The sequence below is a fragment of the Lonchura striata genome, chromosome 20 (assembly GCF_050655825.1).
Source record: "Lonchura striata isolate lonStrDom1 chromosome 20, ASM5065582v1, whole genome shotgun sequence".
Classification (NCBI taxonomy): Eukaryota; Metazoa; Chordata; class Aves; order Passeriformes; family Estrildidae; genus Lonchura; species Lonchura striata.
In genome coordinates, this window is record NC_140722.1 from 7,079,101 (window position 1) to 7,101,313 (window position 22,213).

Genomic DNA, 22,213 nt, shown 5'->3' on the forward strand with positions numbered 1-22,213 from the left:
TTATTTCAGCCACACTTGACATTTGTTCCCAAGACCCGAGATGCAGCATGGCTCCCAGGGATCACTGGAGTGCCTGGAAAGCCAGCAGGCTGAGTGCTGACAGAAATTAGTGATTGGAAGAGGAATATATATAATTTCCATGCAAGTTTTATACCAGTGCAGTACATGAGGCAAAGCACAAACCACCTGCACATCCCACTGCCTTCGGGCATGCCTTGCACTGGGACCAGAAGGATGTGGAACACATTTAGAGATGCGAAGCCATTACTCCTCCCATATGGTTTATTGAAGATCTCAGTTTCCAAAGCATGAGTAGCAGTGAGGCCTGTTATTCTTTCCAGCATGCAAAAGGCACAAGAAAGTCATCAATGTGATTCTGTGCAAAGTGTCCCTAAGAAAACACACAGCGAGGAAATGACAGAAAAGAGCCCCCGATGGAAGAAAGCCAAAGCGCCTTCAGGAAAGTGCTGAAAAGTTCTGAAAATGGTTGTATTTTTTCAGAGTCCAAATATGCTCAGTTGGTGAAAGATGCTTTGCAAATCCATGAAAGAAAACTCAAGAGACAGAGCCAAAAGGCTTAAAACAATAATCTCCTTCATGTGCCAGAATTCAGGATCAAAGTCAAAATGATTTATCTCAAGAAAAGAAGTGCGGCAGTTAAAGACAGACATTACATTCTTTACAAAAAAGCTCACCAAAACCAGACGTAGAAAGTGGATACAATCTAAGAGCAGCTCAATAAAAAATATTCCTTTTAATGAAAATAATTTTTAAAATGGATACTTGAAGAACAGAAATCCACCTTGACTGTGACCAGCTACTGCACCCTGCTCCCAGGAAAGCCTCTGAGCACGACAACACAACGCCTTCTAGAAGAAGAAAGTCCCCACTACCTGCATGTGTGAAATGTGGCCAGTGAACAATTTGGAAACACAAACGTACAGGACCAAGTATCCAAGTCCCAGTAGTCAACTTGGGTGTTGGGAAGCCTCCTGGGATTCTCTCTCCCACTGGAGCTGGCTGGTGCTGGAGGCAGTGCCACTTCCCGGTGGGCACGGCTGAGCCCGTGAACCCTTGAGCCTCTCACTGGAGTTGAATACCTAAACCTAAAAAAGGCATTTACAAGTTGACGCTTTTTTGTTGTTGTTGTTGTCTTATTTCCTTGCAGTATAGGTTTCTACTTCTAGACTATGGAATGTTACATTAAACAATATAATTATTCATTACCTTGCTTCAAATTTCATTACAGTTACTGAGGCTTCATCATAATTTCACACAGCACAGAGACACCAAACTAAACACCAAGCAGTCAGCACTAGATGTATTTTTTCTTTAAGTACCAATAAGCAAAGTATCCCATTCCCCCCAGAGATCCCATCAGGAAGGAGGCTCCAAGGAAGGAGGGAGGTTTCCGCTTGACCAGCCTGAAGGCATTGGGTACCACTGCAGAGAGGAGCGTGGTGTGGATGTCTCCCAAAACTTTCCTGAAGGCGAAGCGTTTCTGTATCCTGTCAAAGAAGGACTGTAGGTTAGGTCTGCTGCCATCTTCCCAGTATTTCTTAGAGAGTCCCAGAAACTTGAGGCGGTGCAGGGTGGCTCCTAACAAGACATCAGCCAAAGTAAAGACGCATCCGCAGAGCCAAAGTTCACACTTCTGCCCTGGAGAGAGAAGAGACAGAACAAAGGTAAGAATCCCTTGGGTGGGCGCCTAAAATCTTGCTCAAAAGGTCCACATTGGCAGGAGCATTTGTAAATCTGGGGTGTTTTTTCCCAGCTCTTTGATGGGCCCGGAGCTCAGAGCCCATCTACCAGGTTGATGATGGAGAGTCTGGGGCTGCCAAAAGCTGGGAATATGAGATGATGATTTTTAGCCTTTGTGAATATACAAATTGCTGGCTGCAAAGCAGCTCTGCTGCCTCTCCCCCAAATCAAGAGCAGCAGGAAATGGCATCCTCCTGTACCCAGAGGTCCCTGGAAAAGAGCCCTTTGCCCCCCTTGAAGGAAGATGCCGAGCACTGACCCCTTCTGCTGTGTCAATGCAGAGAGAGCAGCAGTGTCTGCCCTTGGCTGCACCAGGAGCTGTTTCAGGAGTGTCACGTCAGCTTGGCCTATTTTAGGGATGCGAGAAATCCTCAGGAATCAAAACCATTTGCTGGATGGCCTGGCTGCTCTCCCTTGTGTGCTGCTGGGGAGGTTCTGCCTTTGTTCTCTCTCCTGTGCCAGGGACCCTGCTCCAGGACACCAAACCTGGCAGCACCTCTGTGGCCAGAGCCAGGCTTTTGGGGAGACAGAGCTCAGTGTGAATGCAGGACATGAAGAAAGACACTGAAGGGTTGAGAGCCCCTGATAATGGGTGATCCCAGAAATAACCCCACTAGAGAGACATCCAAAAATAAACCCAGCTGCTGTTAGGCTGGAAAAAGCAGTTTCAGTCCAGGATATTGTTAAGCACTCTCTCACTGCCCTTTCAATACTGAGGAGCTGGGATGGAGCTGAGGGAGATGAAAGAAGGTGCAGGTAAAGAACATCAGAAGGAGCACAAAAATCCACCTTCAGTCAGCTTTGCTCCAGATTCCTGGTTGTGGAGCTCTTCATTGTCCTGTGGCTGTTGTACCAGGAAAGAGAAGAGAGGCTCCAGTGTAGCACCCCAGGCAGGCACTGCTGCTGCAGGGCTGCCTGCGGGACCAGGCTGGGGCAATTATGGGTAATTAGCAACCCTCATTCGTAGCTGCTTGGCAGCCTGCCTAATCCTGCTGGAGGCACTGCCCAAGTGGACAGATTGCCTGTGCCTAATTAATCAATAAATATTTCCAGTGACTAATGGCTTGTGGGGGTGCTGCAGCCAGAGCTTCTTGGGAGTGGTGGGGACCTTGTGGGTGCTTCTGCTCAGTGGTGAGGGGAGCAGGGCTGAGGCACTGCCTCACTCCAGGCACTGCTGCAGGTGAAGGAGACAGCACATGTGAGGATGGTGACTTCAGGAGAGAGCTGTGATCCATCCCTGGCCCTCCTGGCTCTGGGCTGGCGCCTCTGCTGAGGTCTGGAGCCCAATGTGGCTGCTCCAGCCCCTTGCACCCCTGCCCAGCACTGAGTGGGGTAGAAGCACAGGCAAAGGCAACTCTTCCCTTTGCATCCCCAGCAGGGATCAGCCTGTCCCAGCTGGAGGGGGAGCCTGTGGCAGGGGTCTCCTGGTGCTCCTGCAGCACCTCCCACCCTCCTCCCGCCTGCATCGCCGGCAGCCTGGGCTGCGTGGGAGTGGAGCTGCTGCACTGCAGCTCCTGGGAAGTTGCCAAAGTGGTGATCATGCCCACTGCTGAGATCCTCACCAGGCCATGGTGGGAGTCTGGGCTTCTGGAGCAGAGGGCAGGAGAGGCACACAAGGACTGAAGGCATTGGAGAACCTGGGTGCTGGCAAGAGCAGCAGCAATCCCTCTGCTCCAGGCACCTGGGATGTCCTCCCAGGGCCCCTCATTAGGCTGAATTCTGCTGTCCTAGCCCTCACACTGGTTAATGAGGGTTTTTGAGGAAATTAGGGCAAGGCAGGATGCCACTGTGAGCACACCAAGGCTCTTGGTAAATCCCCAGCCCGATGCCCTGCAGGGCCTGACCCTGGCACCCCCAGGGCCCTCCAGTGTGGCCCGAGAGTGACGCAAGGCTCGCCAGGGCAGGGGCAGCTGTGGGACCAGCCCCATTAATGTGCCTGGGCTCTGCTCTGCACCGTGGTGCTGGCAGCCCTCCCGGGGCTGGGGCTGGGGCTCTGAGACCTGCCAGCAGTGAGGAAAAGAGGAAGGATGGCGTCATCCAGGGGTGATGGCAGGACAAGTGCTGCCCAGCTGTGCCCAGGCAGCCCTGAGTGCCAGGGCTGCTCTGGGCAGGCTCCCAGCACCGTGTCTTTGCTGGCAGGGACAGCTGGTGTCCCTCTCTCCCACCTGCTGGCGTGTGACGCAAGTTCTGTAAAGGTTCTCCCCCCAGGGCCCCTCAGAGTCCTGGGTTTCCCTGCCCAAGCTCGGCTGGGATGTGCCAAAGCCTGGTGAGGTGAGGGCTTGGCTGTGGCACATGTCCCATCTCTGCTCTTTCAGCAGCCAGTGCTCCTCGTGGCCAAGTGCCTGGGGCCAGCCTGCTCCTTCCTAAACCAGAGCAACAGTCACTGTCAGTCCCTTGCTGGGGTAGAGTCCACCTGCCATCACCCTGTGATGACTCTGGGGCTCCCAAAGAGCATCCATGAGGACAGGGGTCCTGCTATTCCCTGTGGCAAGGGGTGCAGGGGTGGTTTGCCAGAGGTTAGTAAGACCATGGCTGCAAAAACATCAGTGTACCTAAAACCAGGAGAGCCCAGAGGCAGCCCCAGACCCACCAGTGGTTGCTCCACGGGAGTTGTTCATCAGGTGCACCTCAGCCTCGTGTGGAAAAACACCCCATAAACACAGCCCAGTGCCTACCTTGGTACTCCAATTTCCTCTTCTCCAGCTCAGCCTCAATCTGGTCGAGCACCATCCCAAGTTCTCCAAGGATCTTCTTCAAGTAGTTCACATTATCGTGCTCCAGGATCTTGGCCTGGGTGAAGAGCAGGGTTAGAATGTGGAATAAATGGATGCAGGGACACAGGGCATCAGGTGCCCATGGCAGGTCTGTGAGTCATGTTCCCCCAGCACCAAGGATGTGTGTGGCTTTGACCCACTCACCATGAGCTTCTTCTGCTTGGAGAGGTAAGGCTCAGATAACTGTGGCTCCTCTTCATGGTCCAACTTCATCAGATCCGTGGTGGCATTAGCTAAATGTCCTGGGGGGGACAGACAGAGAGGCTGGGATGAGCAGTGTCTGATAGCAAATCACCTCATCCTGCAGCCAGAATATTATTGTAAATGCAGGCGAACCCAATGGGAAGAAATGACCATGTCTGACTCAATTCAGAAGGCTGAATTATTTCTTTATTATAACTGTGCTAAAATACATTAATATACTTTATAAAAGGAGAATACTAAAACTACATACTACTTTCTCTGACTCTAGCTCTAACACAACTCGTGACCCTCTCTGAGAGTCCAGCCCCAGGTGGGTTGGATTGGCCATCAGGCTCAAACAATCCTCACCAGAATCCAATCAAGCACTCACTCCAAGTAAACAATTCTCCAAACACATTCCACATAGGAAAAACAAGGAGCAGAAATAGAAATTGTTTTCTCCTTCATTTCTCTCTGTGCACCTCTATGAAAAATCCTGAGAGGGAGAGAAATGTGCTTGCCACATAATATAGCTGTAGCACCAAGAAGAAACATCCCAGAGAGCTAAAATGAGCCAAATTCATGGCTTAGTGCTGCTGTGCTCCCACGTCTGAGGGCTTGTGGCTCTGTCAGCTGTCCCTGCACACAGGGAGCTCACAGGGCAGTGCTGGCTCCAAGGTATGGCCAATCCCCCTCCCTGGGGTGAGTCCCAGCCTGGGAGTTTCAGAGGAGTTTCAGCTCATTTCCCCTGCTGGATTCATACTAGAGCTGCTGGAAAATCCATCTGCTGCTTGCTGTTTTAAGGACAGCCCTGGGCTCCTGCAGCTCCATCCCCAGCAGGCTGAGCCTTTGGGATGTCCGAGCTGGCTGCCCACACTCGGGTGTACACTCAGAGCAGTGGGCAGGGAGGGCACGGGGGGAGTGCTCCCTCCTGGCTGAAGCTGCTCCTCCCTGGCTTGGTTTGAGGCTGCAATTCCACGGTGTGGAGCCCATCATGAGCATGGAGAGATGCTCACCCTTCTGCCTCTCTGGGCATAGGGAGGATGGGAAGGGCTTTGTGTAAAGCAGGTAAAGGAGCAGAGTGAAAGGAAGAAAGGAGTCCTAGAGGCAGAGTAACACCTAATGGATAGCATGAATTACCCGAAGTTGGGCTAATGTCTTCCTGCCAGGGACCATCTGTCTTTCCCTCCTTGTTCCCTCCCACAAGGGAGGCCTTGGCTCTGCCAGTGTGCTGAGGCAGGGCTGGCTCGGGTGGGAGCCAGCAGCAGGCTGTGCACTGCCATAAAACGCTGAAATTCCCTGTTTTCTGCCATGAGCTTGTGCCTGTTAAGGCTGCCAACCAGCTCTCCTGGGGCTGCAACTCAGGTGGAGATCTGGATATCATCCTGATTTCCTTCCCCTTGGGAGAGCCTGGAACCTCAGTTCACCCTCTCCGTGGGACACGACGACATCGATTCCCCTCAGCACCCACTGGACAATGGCAGCTGAGCCATTGCCTGAGAGCAGAAGGTGAGCTGGGGAGGAAGGACACCATCAGCCCATGGACTTGCTCCTACCCCTCCCGTGGCTTGGGAAAAATGCCATCAGTGCCGAGGTTTGGACAAGGAGATGTGTTCAGAGACCTCAGAAAAGTGCTGGGGAGGTGATGTGAGGCAGATGGGGGCTGAAGCCATCACAGCAGCACCCTTTGGGGAAGGGATGGGCTCTGGCCTGTGTCAGCCCAAGGTCTGGGGGTGGAGGTGACAATTGGTGACACTTGTCTGTGACGGGTGTCAGCAGGGCAGACCACAAGCTACACCTCAGGAACTGCCTGTTTCTCTCTGTGCACAAGTGCATCCCACTTCAGCAGGACCATCTGGGACCCAGGACACCAAACGGATGGGGGTGGGAACACTGTTTTCTATGGGTTCAGCCTGGGGCCAGAGCCTAAAGGAAGGGAGAGACCTGGGACATGCCCATACCCTCCTGACAAGGTCACTTTTCTGGCAGGGAATTCTCTCCAGGAGCAATCCCTGCCATTGAGTTATATTAAGCATCGTCAATGTTTCATGAGCACTTGAAGGTCAGGTACACAGACTTATGCCGATTCATCCACTGCCTGCAACTCAGTCTGGCTGCTCTCTCCTGCCTTTGCCCTTAGAGTTATTGGAGGGAAAGGGGCAAATTCCTGTGCCCCAGAAAGAGCTGAGGAGAAGCATGCACGGCCCATGGAAGCACAGACACCCCCTGAGTTAGCAAGTCTCTCTAGGATGCCTGTAACTCCCAGATGAGCTGTGCTTTGCCATTTCCCAGCTCTGCTCCTGTCCTTTGGCAGAAAGGGGAGATGAGCAGGGGCACGGTGGCTGGCTGGGCTGCGGAGCCTGAGGGAGCTGGGGAGCCCTGGGCAGCCCGGCTGGGAAGGCGACTTACTGCGGATCTCCGTGGTGGCGTACTTGGGGATCATGGAGTCGGTGGTGAGCTCGGGGTGCAGGATGCAGCCGTGCGTGTAGGCGTCCATGGGCAGCGAGTCCAGCAGCTCCCGGTACTGCAGCACCCGTGAGTGCAGCAGGCTGCCCGGCTCGGGGATCAGCTGCGGCACGTTCTCTGCAGGGCCAAGGAAAGCTGTTAGCGGCTCCTGGCAGGGCTCAAGCTCTCCTCAGCGGCCCCTCCGACAGCAGGGCACGATCCTGCTGAGCCAGCGGGGCTGCCTGGGGCACAGCTGCCACTCAAACCTGCCACGCTCTGCCCTCGCCCTCCCTGCTGCCCATCCCGGCCAGGAGAGCAGCCAGCCCGTGCCCCGAGGTGGGCAAACCCGCGGGATCGCAGGGGAGTGTGCGGATGTCATTCCCCAGCCCCAGAGCCCTCGTGTGCCCTGGGGTCACTGCAGCCAGCCCTGAGTCTCCACACTCTAATTTCACGTCTCTTAGAATGGGAGAAAAATCTTCCTGGTCTGCAGAAAAGAGCTAAAAGATGGGGATTTGAGTTTAGGATCTCCTGAGTTACATGTTCTTCACTCCAGTGGCAGTGAGGTACCTCATTCTCTTGGGCTTGTTTGAAAATCCCAAAAATGGGCAATTGGAGTAGATGACCAAAGAAGCCCAGTGTATCTTCCCTCCATGCTCAGCTAGGTCTCAGCTGCAGGACCATCCCTTGCCCTGGCTGGCTCTGCTCCTCCCTGCCTTGTTGGGTTTATTCACTTTCCATGGATGGCGGTTTGCATTGTGCCTTTTATTAACTGTCAGCTCAAAACACATGGCAGGTGACACCAGAAGAAGCAAAACCTTGCTCTTGTCTGCCCCAAGATTTTTAACTCTCATAGTTTTTTAAGGGATCATAAATATTTATAGTGTCTGCAGAAAGCAGTTCAGAGGCAGTGAGTAAATCCACCACCAGGACTCTGTTGCCCACATCCTGTCTGCAGCACTGGGCTCTCCCCGTGCCGCTCCCCCACCTGAGCTGGGCCACTCTGCCAGAAGGACTTTGGCAGATGTGGGCAGGGCAGCCCCTTGTTTCAGGGCCTGAAGTGACAGCTGTGCTCTGCCCAGCCCTGCTGCTGGTGGCAGGAGCTGGGCTGCAGGCAATGCAGCCTGGCAGGGATCTGGCCTTACCATTATTGTGCCGTGGCTGGATGAGAACCAGGCAGATTTTGGTACCTCCTGTATTGGAAATCTCCTTGTGGCTCTGACCCAGAGTGTCCCTGCTGGAAGGCTCCACAGAGTTGTTCCCACTGATAGTCATTAGTGTCACTGTCCCCTGAGCAAATATTTTGGTGGCTCCTCCCTGCCATGGACTGCTCGCTGCCTGCACTGCCAGGGCTCCAGCTCTCCAAGAGGGGATTTTCCACCCACTTGGTGGAAAATCAAGAAAAGTAAGAAAAGTGGCCAGATGAGTGAAACAATAACTGACCTGTAGCTTGTGTGCTCCTTCCACAGGACTCCTGGCCAGCAGCTGATGTGCTGGGGCTGAGGCTGGGAACAGCACAACCAGGGGGACTGCTCCATCCCGCAGGAAGATGGAGCAACCACAATGAAATAGCAGTGTGCTGGCCACCAGCCCACGTCCTTCAGCACGTTCCAGAGAGGTTTTTTATTGGGATGCCCTGACTTGCCTTTACATGCCACAGCAACCTGCACACAGGGGCTGCTGATGCACTCCATGGCTGTGCAAGGGGGTGCAGACCTTAGAGGACACTCTTGCCTGGAAGAAATATTGCCTTGATCTGTGGTTTCTGGGCACTGCTGGGCAGTGTACTAATGAGAAGCATCCTCAAATGTGGCTTATTGGCACTATTCACTGCTATTTTAGGGGGAAGAAAAATGTTTCTCCACACACTACCCTTCACTGATAGCTGGCCCCCAGTGTGTGTAAGCAGCTGATAAAGGCCATGCCCTTAGCCCAGGGGAAAACATAGTTTAGTAAAAATACTTTGTAAAGGCCTTTTCAAACTTTCTGCAAGGTGGCTGATTCCCCCTCAGATCAGCACTGCCACATCCTGGTAATGCTTTTGGCAGCTGCACTGCTGGGTGATAGGATGGAGCAGAGCATGGAGCAGGGAGTGATGCTCTGGGCCCTCTCCATTTCCCAGCAAAAAGGTAAGAAACTGCACCTGGCTGGAAAATCTCAACGACAGGAGTTTCCCAGCGCTCGCCAGCTCTGTGTCCCCCTCCTGCTGGGGACAGCCTGTTGTCACATATGCCAGACCACCTGCCCTTTGCAGAGACCAAGGGAAGTGGTGCAGGGTCTGACACCCCCTGATGTCCCTTGGTGCTGGGGCTGCCATTCCCTAGGACGTGCTGCTGCTGTGGGATCCTCCTGATGGACCCATCCCTGCTGCCCCACTGGGGAGTGAGCTGTGTGCCTCCACAGAGCAGCAGCACAGTGGCAGGGCCAGGAGAGGACAGCAGCTGAGCTGGCAAGGCGCCCTTGCTTCGGGAGCTATTTTGAGATGTTTTTTGATGTCTCTGTTGCAAGGGGATGGATGCTGGGGCAAACATCGTGATGGCAAAGCCTGAGATCCCTGCTCAGCTTTGAAGCCTGCCTGGTGGGTGTCCCAGCCCAGCAGCCCCCAGGATTGGGGAATGAGGGTGAAGGGGTGTGAGATGCCAGGGAGAGGCTGCTCAACCCAGCTGCTGAGCAAAGCTGACTTTGAGCTCTGTCTCAGCATCCTGGTGTGCTGGGCTCAGCAGGCCTGCAGCCCTGCTCCAAGGGAATATGAGCTTCCCTCTCCTGACTGTCCCTTCCTCTGGGTTTGTGTCACATCATCCTCTCATGGGCCTCAGCACCGCCAGCTGTTTTTGACTTTAAAAAGGCTGTTTTCTCTGAGGCACAGCAGCAGCAGGGACAGCAGGGTCCCCTGCCCATGGAATGGCCTAGGAATCCTGGAGGAAGCAGGGAGAGGAGCAGCAGCACGTGTCTTACACCCACGTTCTCTCAGCAGAGGCCCCTATGGCCCCTTTTCACAATTACCCAGGGACGAAGCACAGATGTGCCTAAAGTCAGAAGTGCTCCATGGGCTGTGCCCCAGTGGGGACTCTGGTGAAATGCCACCATGCACCGTGGGACTGAGAGAAATTCTCTGGTTTGGAAGTGTGACTTCCAGGACAAAAAAAGGGGGACTTCACTACCACACCCCTCAGAGCCCTCCAGCAGAGGGTTTCTGCTGGAAGTTCTTCAATTTCATGGGAAAACATAAAAGTCTGGGGAGGGCTGCTGGCTTGCTGATCTTCTGGGGTGAAGATGAAACTTTAAAGGAATAAAGCAGATTTGTTTAACACACAGAATGTGGAGTAGACACGAATTTCCTCTGAGGCACAGCCCGGCCTTGCATTACCTCCCGTGAAGTTCTTCTCCATGTAGTCGATGATCTGGTTGTAGTCGCTGATGATGTTGTCCCTGTGGATGATGACGGGCACCTCCTCGCCCAGGTTGAGCCGCATGAACCAGGGCTCCTTGTGCTCCATCAGGGGCATGCTGACGTCCCTCTCCTCGCAGGGCAGCCCCTTCTCTGCGATCACCAGCCGCACCTGGGCCAAGGGGCCAGGGAGAGAGGGCTCAGCCACGTACCAAGCTGGTCTCCAGTCCCCCTACCCCATTACACCCCCACACCCTTCCCTAAAACTTCAACACAGTGACATGCCAGGATCACGGGCTTGCCCTGCAAGAAGCCAAGCAGCTGTTGCCATGGGACAGCTGCAAAACCCAGGCAGCCAGGAAAGAATTTGTTTTCCTGGCAAAGAGGGGATACCCAAAACCATCCTGTCTTCTCAGAACCATGGACCATCCTCCCTGGTCCTGGTGGCCTGTGTGACAGGCAGAGGAGCTGGAGGGCTGAGAGCCAATCCCTCAGCAGTGGGTGGAGGGAGGCAGGAGCTCTCCAGCTGGGAGGGTGATGCTGCTGTGGATCCCAGAATGTCCCAGCATATATGTGAAGAAGAAAAGGAGGAGGAAGATGAGGAAGCAGGGCTGCAGCAATGCCTTACACGTGCACCCAGTGAGTGCTGCTGTCTAGCTGAAAGAGACCTGGATGCTGACTCAGGTATGTCCCACTCCTAGGAGTGGACTCTGCCTTTACCAGGTGAAGGCTCTGTTCTTTGGGAAGTTCCAGGCAGCCCCTGTCACCCTGCACAGCATTCCTCCTCTTCCTCCATGCTGACATTAGCTTGAGGGCATCACCCAGCACCTTCACACCTCTTGTGTCAAACCTGCTGCCTCCCCCTTCCCCTTCCCCTGCCCTCCTCCAGCCCTGGAACCGCCAGCAGCACTGCGGGGGTGACACCAACACATCTCAGGGGTGGGAAAGGTGAGTCCAGCCTTGCAGAGGGGCAGGAGGAGGCAGGAGGGAGGCTGGATGTGGGACACCACCACCATCCCCACCCCAATCCTGCTGCTCTGCTCTGTCCATGAGACAGTGTTGAATATGCACTCAGGGATGGCATTTTAGGCTTCTGGGTTATAAAACCTGACTATGATGAACTAAGTATGTCAAACACGAAAAAAAAAACCCATGGGGGATGTGAGAAAGCCATGATTTACAGAACCACTGAATGAGGCAAAAGTACATGTTTTCATCCAACTAGCAGCAGCTAAAAATACAATTTAACATATATAAGCATTTCTGTGACTACTTCAGAGTTCTCAGGGTATTAGTCATTAATTATTCACAGGACTGGCAAGTTAATTTTTTCTTTTAAAGTCAAACAAGAGAAAGCCTGGATTCCTCAACTGCAACTCGCTCCTGGCCTTTTCCTCCCAGCTGATAAATAAACCTCAGCCAGTACCACCTGGGGTGTCCAGCCCTGAGCTCCCTGTGCTGCTTTCAGGAGATGAAGGACTGACAGGAGGGAGCTGCTGGGCATGAGGCATCCCGGGCTCCCGGGGTACCTGCCAGCACCCCAAAGGGGGATCCCAGGCTGGGGTGACAAAACATTCCTGGGGAATTCCGCGGGGAGCCGGGCACGAGCATCCCCCGCCAGTGCGGATCCCGAGCCCGTCGCTCCCGTGCTGCCGACGGTGGCGGTGCCGACCATGTGCAGCCACCCTGCTGCATTGGGCATCCTCCCTCCTTTGTGTCTGCTCGCAGGAGCGGGCACCTCTGCCCCGGCCCTCCCCCGGCTGGGGAGCTCGGGGAGGCCCTGGCACCGGGGAACTTGGTGTTCCACCGCCCACCCCTCCGAACAGCCCCTTCTCCATATGGTGCTAATGGCTTAGGAACGATGGGGAGCTTGCGGCCGGGGGAGAAGGTTGGGTTTGCTACACAGCTGCCGTGCTGCGAAATGAGCATTTACTATTGTCTGGAAAACGGGATTTCTTGCTGGGGCAAGCCGTGAATAGAATTTCCAGGGCACTGCTGCAGTGTGAGGGGTGAATCATCGCTGCGTGCTGGGGTCCGGGATCCTCTCCGGGGCACCAGCCCGGCTCGGGGCTGCCTCTCCTCCCGCAGCAGCAGGGTGGTCCCGGCCCGGCTCTGCCTTTGTGTGCGCTCCCGGCCACGCCAGTGTGGGGCTGGGAGCGAGCACAAAAGCACCGAGGCGGCTCCCGGTGCAAGCCGTGATACCAAAGCAAAGGCAAGATTTGGCTGAGCCCCCCCCCCATCCTCATCCCCATGCCATCCCCATCCCCTCCGCGGACAGATGCTGTTAAAAGGCACAAAGATCTGCCTGGCCGCACCAGCCACGGGGCTGAGCCCCTCGTTCTCCCCTGAGTGCATCCATCCCTCCATCCATCCTCCCGAGGCAAAGGGATGCTCCGGAACCTGGAGGTGATTCTCGCCCGGGAGCCCGGCCGAGCGATCGTTTCCTTTACCTTTTGTGAGCTGAAAGACTGGGTCCAGTGGTACAAAACCAATCTGTCCTGCGATTTGAGAGCGGGGTCTGTCGGGTCGTGATTCTCCTGCCCTTCCGTGGATTTCCCCGCGTTGTTCTCCAGCGCCGAGATGGGCCACCAGCTGCAGTTGGTGGGAGTAACATTATTGGGAGTCGCCATGACAGCGAGCGAGCGAGCGGGAAGGGCCGGGGAGCGAGCGGCGCTAGCCCAGCATCACATGGGCTGCTGCGGCCCGCGGCCCGGGCAGCCCTCGGCCCGCGGGCTCGGAGCGCGGGCGGGGGCCGTGCCTGCGCCCGCAGCCTGGCGGGGCTCCCGCGGAAACGCCGCGCATCGCCGCGACACGCTGCCTGCCTGCTACCCGCCAGCCCGGCAATCCGCGGCAGCTCCAACCCCTGCGGCTCCCCAGGAACATTTTTCAGCAGAGATTAAGATATATATATATATATATATAATTTTTTTTACTGCTTTAGATAATGGCGGATGTGTAGTAAATAGCCACAGTGATGGACACTGGCTTTAAAATGCCTAGAAGGTGTCGTGTGTCTGCCTTGCAACCTTCATGGAAAGAAGCAGCAATGGCTCTTTAAAGGTATTCAATTATTTTAGGAGTGCACAAATTAATTTCTGCCTATTGGGTGTTATGTAGCCCATACAGGAGCCTTAGGTGCGTAGCAGAGCCTGAGGTGCCTGCCCAAACTGGACACAGTAGGCACAGCTGGTCATCACTTCCAGAATTAGCAAGGTGTGTCACAATTCCAAACTGGCCGGGAGACTCAGAAGTATTGGGGCTTCTAGAGCTGCTGCTGCTCCCCAAGGCCTGTGAGCATCACACAGAGGTTTGCAGCACAGGCATGCAGGCAGCTGGTTACAGTGACCTGGACATCTGGACTTGTGCTTTATGACACTTGGCTTTGTCATGCTCCATCTCCAGCAATCTGGGAGCCTGGAGACAATTTCCCACCCTTGGAACTACTGCCAGTGCCAGGGGATAAAGCCAGTCCAGTTAGGGGTGTTGTAGGGGCAGGTTCTGGTGGGGATGGGGGACAGGCCCTGCAGGCATAAGGAGCCAGCTTGTGTCTCAGGGCTGTGTGAGAGCTCTCACTGTGAGCTGGTGAAGATAGAAACAGGAAGGTTTGGAAGAGCTTGTTCAAGTGGGGAAACTGAGGCATACTTCACCCAGGAGCACTGGGAGGGAGCAGGGCCAAACTGGTACCCAGCTGCATAAATACAGTGCAAGGAGCAGTTTCCTAGGGACTGAGAGATGAAACAAATTATTTGGCTGTTGTGATGTTCTGCTCCTCAGGGTGTGCAGAGGGGTGAAGCTGGGAAGTGCTGAGCTCTGCCCTGGCTCCTCCCTGTTCTCTTCCCCTCATAGGCAACTGCCCCCAATAACAACCTCTCTCCCCAGCCCAGGTCTTCCCAAGTCCCTCAACTGGCCTCGGGGTCACCCACAGGGACAGGCTCTTCTTGCTTGGCCTCTGCTTTGGGGCTGCAAAAAAGAGGGAAAACTGAGCTTTGAAGAGCTGGCACCCCATGTAGCACCACCCTGCCCTCTGCTCCACAGCCTCCCCTCGTTGCAGGCATCTTTGGGGGCTCCTTGCCCTGGAAGGGGACAGGGTGGGTGTAGATAAGCAGGGAGCAGGCTGGCCAGGCAGCGGCTGCTCTCCCTGGATCGCTGTCCAGAAGGCCCCATCTAGTGGTACAGTTTGTGATGAATTAGAGCTGCGCCGTGGGGAGTAAAGCATGACAGGTTGCTGCATCCCTCTGGGTCCTGCAGGTACGTCGTGCCTCTGCAGGGGCCCGCTTATTTAGCTGGGTTTTGGCTTGCTAAACTGAGCGAGACTCGAAGGGCACGAGGGGTGCCAGCCCCCTTCAGGGGTGCCCTGACCTTGTGTGACCTTGAGATCATCGCCAGCTCTTCAACACGGCCTCCCTGACTGCCCGGGGGTCGGCGTGGGGCTGCCCCGTGGGATGCTCTGCACTGGCAGAGCCCTGCAGAAGGTGCCATCGGAGCAGGACTGTGGCTGCTGGCAGTTTGGGAATGCTAAATCCAGCGGAGGGTCTCGCCTCAGAGCTGATATAAAGGTTAGAGAGATGAGGGAACAGGAGGATGGAGTTGGTCCTGGGACTTTGCAGGCACAGAAGAACCCTCCCTGGTTTAGAAGGAGAGGGTGGAAAACAGGCTCTAGAAACAGCTCCATTGATTTTTTTTCCCAGTGGCCTGATTCAGTGTCTGCCAATGTAAAGCTCAGCTCAGATTTGATTTGGCTTCTGAAAGGCAAGAAAGAAATGTCATTGATCCAGGATGCCCTTCTGTTTCCTGCTTCGGTTTAACTAGTCCTGAAACTAGAGGGACAAGGACTTGTGCTACTGGAAAGCACCCAGGCTGGGTCTGCTGAGATAGAAAGTAGAGAGCTGGGATCTGATTAAATCCTGGGAGCACTGCAAGTCCACTGGTGCTTTCTCAGAATATTTCAGACATATTCTCTAGGTTGACTGGGAACAGATCCTAGAGCATGAACACACAGAAAAAAAAAAATCCCCCAGGCTTGTTGAGGCAGGTACAGCAGCAGCTGGGAGCAGTAGGGCTGCATTCAGCACTGTTTGTACCAGGGCATCTCTACTCATCAATCAAGCTAAAGGTGCTGTGCAGGCATTCCCAAAGAAGATGCAGTTTTCCAATAAATCCTGAGGTTTCAGGCAGGCAGCAAAAATAAGTCACTGCATTATCAAAGTGATATGGATGAGCTGAATTGAGAAGGTTTTGATGGAAACAATAAGTTTGGGCCTCTCTTAGGGCCCATCATTCACCCCCAGGGGTTGGTCTGTGCTGTGCAATTGTCACCAGCAATGTTCCAGTACATTTGCTGCAAACCTTACAATTGCACTCAAGAACCAAAATATCTGTCCTTGCTCTGCCGCAGGCAGCACTAGATGTGCTTAAACACTAGCAAAAAAACAGAGTTCAGGAAGGAAACAAAATGACTGAGTTACTGTCTTTTTTCCGCTTTTCCTTCCTCCTTCACTAGCAGTTACTCCAGTCTCCACAGGACAGACACAATGGAGGTGTGCCCTCAGAACCTGCTCTCAGGCTTTTCCCTCCCATCTGGTGTTCTGGCAACCTAAATTCACTTCTCATGCCTCAATTTCAGGGTATAATCTTGGACTAGTTTAACCCCCAAGATTTCCCCAGTTCCTCTCTCCCCCCGGGCACAGCAGGTCTGTGGCACATTGTCCTGCTCCACAAGTGAAAATGTGCCCTTCCAGCACTGTCCATCCATACTGGGTTTATGTAACACCAGTCCAGGCACCTCTGGGGGTTCTGCACGCTTTATTAAAGAGCAGCACAGCAGAAACTGCCCCAAGGTGACCTTGACCAGGGGCCACTCCACACTTCTACAGAAGGGCCTTGCTGTGCCCCTTCATTGGCTCCAGGTGCAGGGAGGAGTGGAGACAAGCAATACCAGGCTTAAATAAGCATTTCTATGCACGTGAAGAGCCGTGCCTCAGCTTCACACACATGGACTCTGGATCAGTGCTCACCAACAACCCTCTGTCTAGCAACAATTCCCATGGTGTTAAAGAGGGCACAGAACCAAAACATGAATAAAAATAGGAGCAGATACCCTCTGCTGAAGCAGAAACACCCTCTGAAAAATAGCAGCAGCAAACATAGCTGGTACTAAATATTTATGTTTACAAGCAAAATACACATGATACCAGATTTTCTGTAGGGAGAAAGAAGAGAAAGTGGAGAAAACCTGAAGCGTGTGTGGGTATTGCAGGATAGAGCTGGAAGAGGGAAGTGACATGAGAAAATGTAGAAATTAGTTACATTTGAGTAAGAGCAAATACTACATGCTAAATATACACATGAAACCTAAAGAGCAAAATTAGTTTTAGTTGTATTCTTGTTTTTTGATTTATTTGGATTTTAAATCTCAGCTTCCCAGACTTGTAAATTTTAGGAATAGTGAGAAGAAAATCTACAGCGATTATCATCTAGAATGCCTGAGCCTTCTTCAGCACAGAATACAAGGCCAACTGTCCACATCTGCTTTTCATCTATTTTTACACAACTGCTTGTGACTCCTTGGCTTGCTGACCACTCATTTTTCACCATGTAAGTAAAAATTACAGTACGTTATTCAGACATGGTTGTTGAGGATGTACAGCTGACAGTGAAACCAGAGTTTCATTAGGTTTAACTAAAAACGTCTTGAGGGAAGATGAATATGTGCCAAATTATTCAGACTTTTAAGTTGCTGGGTTTTGACAAACATTTATTAATGCAAGTCTCGGCAAAATAATTTTTATTGCAGTATTTTCAACCAGCAGGAATGTTATAGCTCTACAGCACAAAGCTAGGATGATACACAGGTCTTGTTCACCCCCTTTCCACACCACTTTATGTATCAGATGTGCTCAGAAACATCCTGTATAGATGGTTCCACCCTCTCCACTTCTGAGACCGCACAGCCCAAAAAAACTGGTAGCCTGCTTCACTCCCCCCTAAATTATTCCACCTGTAAAGCACAAATAACAAAATATATTTTTACCTCTAAGAGCTTCACTTATCTGCAGAAAAATAGAACTGCTTAAGGGTGAGCGAATTAGATTAAGGAAGTGTCCAAGTATACACTCGCACGTTCTGGACCTTCCAAAAAAACTGTAAGGAAGAAGCATTCACAACTTGATCCAACTAAAAAAGGAGCCAGCCAGTGTTCAAGGAAAGGACATTCATCCTATCCAAAATGCTGAATGTCTTCTCATCCTTCTCTCTAGAACAGGATAAAGAGGATGGAGCTGTAGCTGTGAAACTTTTCTCTAAGTACAGAGATACATTAAGAATGAACATTCCAAACACATCAAAATATCAGAAAAAAAACTAGATGTTTTTTTGGTTTTGTCTGTTTTTTTCCAAAACATAGTGAAAACAGCATACAGAGCTTCAATATCCACAGCACAAACCAAAAACCAAACAGAGCTCATTTGATCTAGAGTGCTTTTGTTAAGGTATTCAGAGACTTTAGTGCATTCTTTTTAGAACTAAGCTCAGAAACTATATTTAATTTTTCATTTTATTAGAAAACTAAACTGTATGAGGCAAAGAAACATTTAATCAAACACACAACAGTGAAAACATGGCACTGACAAGGCAATTAGCCCAACCATTGTAACAAATTCTGCTTCAGGATTCTCTATTGCTTACAGTCAGGTATACATCATCTCTGCCATGTGAGACATTTTCTTGGGAATATATAAGTAGTATTCCATGTATCCCGAAAGATCTTCAATAGTCACGTCATCCACAAAGGCTCGAGCTTGCTCAGAACAAGACCTGGGAGAGCTTGCTGAGGCTGTCCCAGAGGGAGATCTGTTGTGCAGGGAGTGGGCATGGACCCCCAGGACTGCCTTCTCGCACTCGGACAGGACGCTCCGCAGGCCGGAGAAGGAGTACACCTCCATGGTGCGCCACTGCTTGCACTGGCACTTCCTGTCCGTACAAGGGCACTGCCTGCCGTTGCTAAGCATGGATAAGGACTGGAAATCTGAGGTTTGCTTAGAACACAAGCTGTTCTCAAAGGATGAGCAGAGAGCAGGGCAATTCTCCTCCAGCTTCTGCAAAGGCTCTTCGGCGGTGAAAGCTTCCAACGGTTCAGTTCTGTCGTTACTGGCCTCAAGGTGAGAATCCTGCCCGTCCTTCGTACCACGTTCTGCTGGGACAAAAACATCTGAGCTGATGACACCCTTCGAAGTGTCTGCCTGGGGTTTGTGTTTCAGCTGGCTGTTGGCTTTCATGTTGCAGTAGGTGAACTTGGGAGGGTGCAGGACCGGAGACTTGGAGCGCCGGCGACGTGGGACCCTCGCCGATCCTCGGGAAGGCTTCCTCACACACCTGCAGGGTTCAACAGGTGAGCAAGTGGGTAACTCCAGAATCTACACAACAGCTCAGTAAGCTCTAAAATGTGATTGAAAACATTTTACAAGATTATTTTTCTGCTTGGAAATACCAGATGACTGGACACTTACAATCTCTGACAGAAACCGTGGAGGACTCTGAAGAAATTCGGGTTCCCCCAGAGGAAAGATACATACAAGGAACCCTTATCCAAGGTGCTTCCCCCCAAGTCTTCCGCCTTAAGCAAATGATACTCATCCCAAATTGAACTGTAGTGCAGAACCTGGGTCAGTTGGAGCTGCTGGCAGAGTCACACTGAATATCCAGGTACTTCAAAAGTAATAAAAGAACCCAAGAGTGAGATGAGAGGGGGATGAAAAGGTTTAAGACTTGCAGAAAAATACTACTGATGATATCAACAGAAAATAAAGTTTTGGGAACCCTCTCTAAGAGAAGATGCAATATTGTTTTTAAAGACTTTGATGAAATCAAAGAACATATCAGTTATGGAAACATTCTGTGACAGAAAGGAAGAATATCTTCAAGCAACAAATTGACAACAACTCGCACTGAAAGCAGCCTGCAACTGTCCAATGTGTCATGTTTTACCCATGCCATGCTTCCTTGGAGCTGACAGTCTGCTGCTTGGCTCCATCCACGGCTGCTCTTGTCGTTGTTCTGAGAATCGTCCCGTCGCCCACGGACAGAGCTGCAATACATCTGGGTAAAAAGGGAATGTCACATCACAGAAATGCCTGAACAGATGGCTCCAGAGGCCCACATTCAGCCTGTGTGCTTCGGATGCTCTGCTAAGCCCATCAAATTTGCTGCATTGACTCCCTCTGTAGTCACTCAGAAACAGGGCCTTAAGAGAGATTTATACAACCCCACTTACTATACTGGCCTCGTCAAGTGGCTAAAGATAGGTGAGATGCAATGAAAGGCAGTCAGAATGCCCAGAGGTTGATGTCATGCCCTATTTGTACTAAAATGACACATTAAAGGAATGTAAACTCAGGTTCCAAACGTTCTTGTCAGACAATAGTCATTAAAGATAGCCTTCTACTCCTCTGAAATGCAAAGTCAGGCACCTGGAGCAGCAGGCTGAGGAGGAATCAGTGTAGAAGTGGAGGAAGTACAACAGGCAAGGACAGATTGCTGATTTATTTAGTTCTCATTAAATTTTTGAGATAAGCATGGAATGAAAAAAGCATCTGACCTTGGAGGTCTGGATGACAAACATAAACACCTCAGCACATGCATGTGTATTTTTAGTTATGATGGCTGCAGGTGTGATTTGGAACATGGGAAATTGTAAGAAATGAGGCTGAAATTCTAGCACAGAGCCCTAATACTCTGCCCAAAGTTGATCTTAACAGATTAGTCACAAGATTTGAGCTGTTCATAACACATGCCTGCAAAACAAGATCTTTTTATGCCACACAGTCTGCCAGTGGTACTACATCAAAAGCGTTATGATTAATAATCACAGTTCCTTGATGGAGAACATCTATTTTTTCCACAGTGCTCAGAAGACTTCCTGAAGTAGAGGGAAGGAGTAGCAAAGCAAAATAATTTCCACATGCAGAGGAAGGCCTGAATTCACAGTGTTGATGGTAGTGGGGATGAATTCACAATGTAACACTGTCAACACAAAAGTTCCACTTGTGTTTGTAAATTCCCAAAAGACTTCAAGTGAACTGTCTCCGAGTGTTAGACTGCATAATTTTATCAACTCTAACACTACATATTATTAACACACCCAGTATCTCACTGAGTAAGTTTTTATTGTAAGAATGTCTGCAGACATTTTATTCCACAAAACCCCCTGAAATCAGGAATGTTCAGAGCTCATATTTATCCTGACCCTTCCCGGTAAGACTGGGCACCCCAGCACACTCTGAGGTGCTGGTGCTGCTGTCCAGATGCCGTCCAAGCAAAATTTTGTGCACTAAACAAACGCTTATAATGTGGCTGCAGACACCAGTGTTCAGAGGGACAGACAAACAAATTCTGTTTGTGACTACAGCTACAACAGTTAAAACTGGGTTCACTGCTTTAGGTGAGTCTTTTCATGCTTCCATGCAGTCACTGTGTGATTTCAGTTGGATATTAGTCAAAATTACTCTGTAATAAAGTACTGGTTTGCATATTAGACAGTTATAATGACTGTATTTCATCTGAAGTGATGCAGTTCAGAGAGAGCAAAGAACCTTTCAACAAATGGCTTTTTCTTTTTGAAATGCAAAATAATAGAAAAAATACAAAGATGTAATAAAAACCTGACAAATTACATTGCCTTTTTTGTTGCTCACTTACCCTGCTGCATCCACTCTCAGCTTTTTGAATGCTGTTTGTAGACTCTCCTCTTCTTCATCTTTAGCTTCCAAGTCCATTGATGTGCTCTCAGTGGGTAACCAACTGTGCCATATAGAATAAACTGAAACATAGACATTGGGATTTTATACTGAGGTCTGAACACAGATGCTGCGCACAAAACTGACTGACAGTGTGATGGGTGCTCATTTTTCTGTGGGCAGTGTCACTGCCTTCTGACCAGAACTGCCCTGGGCTTTTCACTGTGAACGCCAAAGTCTGAGTTTTTCAGAACAAGCACAGCTAGTGTCAAAAATATCAAAGTGTCTTTTTATCAATGTGTGAACACAGATCCCGGCAACCTGTGTAACTCTGAGCTGCGAGCATGGCACCTGCAGCAAAGCTTCAGAAAGGTTTCAGGAGTCACAGGATGGTTTAGGTTGGCAGGGACCATCCCGTTCTCTTGCTCAGGCAGGGCCATCCCACACTGGTTTCCCAGGACGATATCCAGGTAGCCTTTGAATAACCCCAAGAAGGAAGACTCCAGAGCCACCCTCAGAGAAAAGCGAGCGTTTCAGTGCGTGCCCGCGGCCTCTGCTCCGGTCCCCGGGCAGCAGCGAGCACAGCCGGACTCTCAGGCACTTCGCGCCTCGCTGCGATCCCTCCCGAGCCCTTTCCCCGCGGCAGCAGCGCGGGGGCGGCCGGGCACTGCCGGCGGGACAGCCGCGGAGCCGGGCCCGCTCCGCCACCTGCCCCGGCACCTCCCGTCGCCGCCCCGCCGGGAAGACCCGCACGGCCCCCCCGCTGTCCCCGCTGTCCCCGCTGTCCCCGCTGTCCCGGGCTGTCCCCGCTGTCCCGGGCTGTCCCGGGCCGCGGGGCCGCCACTCACCCACCGCCGCCGGCCCGGGGCGCGCAGCACAACAGGACGTGACGTCACCGCCCGCGGGGGCGCGCCCCGGCCCCGCCCGCCCCGCCG

At 52.0% G+C, this 22,213-nt stretch overlaps 2 protein-coding genes across 3 annotated transcripts; both read right to left on the minus strand.

Moving 5' to 3' along the window:
- Nucleotides 1-264: 264 nt before the first annotated feature.
- On the minus strand, nt 265-13,206 carry GDAP1L1 (ganglioside induced differentiation associated protein 1 like 1). Its single transcript, XM_021540920.4, has 6 exons — nt 12,999-13,206; nt 10,528-10,720; nt 7,128-7,301; nt 4,680-4,777; nt 4,437-4,551; nt 265-1,659 (listed from the first exon to the last, which is right to left on the minus strand). The coding sequence occupies exons 1-6, from the start codon at nt 13,176-13,178 to the stop codon at nt 1,316-1,318; spliced, it is 1,104 nt and encodes a 367-aa protein (XP_021396595.1). The 5' UTR covers nt 13,179-13,206; the 3' UTR covers nt 265-1,315.
- Nucleotides 13,207-17,285: 4,079 nt separating this feature from the next.
- LOC110476170 (oxidative stress-responsive serine-rich protein 1) lies at nt 17,286-22,187 on the minus strand. 2 transcript variants are annotated; one of them, XM_021540919.4, is made up of 4 exons: nt 22,127-22,187; nt 21,241-21,361; nt 19,531-19,641; nt 17,286-18,918 (listed from the first exon to the last, which is right to left on the minus strand). In XM_021540919.4, exons 2-4 carry the CDS (start codon nt 21,315-21,317, stop codon nt 18,234-18,236), a joined length of 873 nt encoding a protein of 290 aa, XP_021396594.3. In that variant the 5' UTR covers nt 21,318-21,361; nt 22,127-22,187; the 3' UTR covers nt 17,286-18,233. The 2 variants fall into 2 exon arrangements, with proteins under 2 accessions (XP_021396594.3, XP_085414178.1); XM_085558052.1 differs by lacking the exon at nt 19,531-19,641.
- Between the last annotated feature and the right edge of the window lie 26 nt (nt 22,188-22,213).

Bases quoted from the DNA above. Each gene is read 5' to 3' on its own strand.
- GDAP1L1 (XM_021540920.4), bottom strand. From the start codon at position 13,178: ATGGCGACTCCCAATAATGTTACTCCCACCAACTGCAGCTGGTGGCCC. The intron at 4,552-4,679 runs GTGAGTGGGTCA...CTCTTCACCCAG, and splicing joins CCAAGCAGAAGAAGCTCATG to GCCAAGATCCTGGAGCACGA. The intron at 1,660-4,436 runs GTAGGCACTGGG...TTCTCTCTCCAG, and splicing joins GAGGAAATTGGAGTACCAAG to GGCAGAAGTGTGAACTTTGG.
- LOC110476170 (XM_021540919.4), bottom strand. From the start codon at position 21,317: ATGGACTTGGAAGCTAAAGATGAAGAAGAGGAGAGTCTACAAACAGCA. The intron at 19,642-21,240 runs GTAAGTGAGCAA...CTTTTTACCCAG, and splicing joins CTGAGAGTGGATGCAGCAGG to ATGTATTGCAGCTCTGTCCG. The intron at 18,919-19,530 runs GTAAAACATGAC...TGAACCCTGCAG, and splicing joins TCCAAGGAAGCATGGCATGG to GTGTGTGAGGAAGCCTTCCC.